The following is a 1147-nucleotide window of genomic DNA, read 5'->3' as shown; positions in this document are numbered from 1 at the left end:
ATGAAAAAGAAAAAGTGAATGAGAGAAAAGAAAAGAAGAAAAATACCAAGAGTGAGTTGGCTAGAGAAAAGAGAAAGGAGGCAAGTCCAAGAAAAAGGGAGGAGGTGCCATATCCATTGGTACCAACAAAGAAAGACAAGGAACGACATCTGGCTTGTTTCCTTGATATCTTCCAGAAATTGGAGATTACTATGCCCTTTGGAGAAGCTCTTCAACAAATGTCGTAGTACTCTAAGTTTTTAAAAGATATGCTCACATGGAAGAATAAGTACATTCACAGTGAAAACATCATTGTGGAAGGAAACTGCAGTGCTGTAATTCAGAGGATTCTTCCACCTAAGCACAAAGATCTTGAGAGTGTGACTATTCCGTGTTCAATTGGTGAAGTTTCTGTTGGCAAGGCTCTTATTGATTTGGGAGCCAATATTAATTTGATGTCACTTTCCATATGTTGGAGGCTTGGAGAGTTGGAGATAATGCCGACTTGGATGACTTTACAGTTAGCAGATCGCTCCATCACCAAACCCTATGGAGTAATAGAGGATGTTTTGGTTCGGGTCAAACACCTTATCTTTCCTGCTGACTTTGTGGTAATGGACATAGAGGAAGATACATATGTTCCCTTAATTTTGGGGCGTCCATTTATGGCTACTGCAAGCTGTGTAGTAGACATGGAAAAGAAGAAGCTAGAAATGGGTATTGAAGACCAAAAGATTAGGTTTGAGCTATTTGATGAAGAAAAGACATTGTTGGACCAGAATGTTTGTCTAGAGGTGAAGGAGAGCGAAGAGAAGGTTCTGAAGGAGAGAACCAAGATTGATCCAGGCTGACAAAGACTTTTGCATTAAGCTAATGACGTTAAAAGAGCACTTACAGGGAGGCCACCCAACCCTATTTAATTATGTTTTTCTTGCATTTATTAAGTTTGATTGCTTGTGATTATTTGAATTCGACATGTTTAGTATTGGAAAAGGGGTTAAAAAGATTTTGTGAAGTTGTGGACAGAAAAATAGCTTGAAATATTTTTTTATTGTCCACTCACTAAGCGCACTCCTCGTGCTAAGCACCATCTTCCTCATGCGCTAAGCAAGTTGTTGTTCGCGCTAAGCGCATTGACCCCTGATCATTGGTTGCATGGTCCTGCTAG

General features: G+C 39.8%; 1 protein-coding gene across 1 annotated transcript; it reads left to right on the top strand.

The window, feature by feature from the left end:
- Positions 1-248: 248 nt before the first annotated feature.
- LOC114420377 lies at positions 249-830 on the top strand. The gene has a single exon (XM_028386289.1). The coding sequence runs from the start codon at positions 249-251 to the stop codon at positions 828-830; it is 582 nt and encodes a 193-aa protein (XP_028242090.1).
- The last annotated feature ends 317 nt before the right edge of the window (positions 831-1147 follow it).

This window comes from Glycine soja, chromosome 7 (genome assembly GCF_004193775.1).
Source record: "Glycine soja cultivar W05 chromosome 7, ASM419377v2, whole genome shotgun sequence".
In the NCBI taxonomy this organism is placed as follows: Eukaryota; Viridiplantae; Streptophyta; class Magnoliopsida; order Fabales; family Fabaceae; genus Glycine; species Glycine soja.
Note: the sequence above shows the minus strand (reverse complement) of the source record. Positions and strands in the feature narration are given on the sequence as shown.

What these genes read in the sequence shown, in the direction of transcription:
- LOC114420377 (XM_028386289.1), top strand. Translation starts at nt 249, where the DNA reads ATGCTCACATGGAAGAATAAGTACATTCACAGTGAAAACATCATTGTG.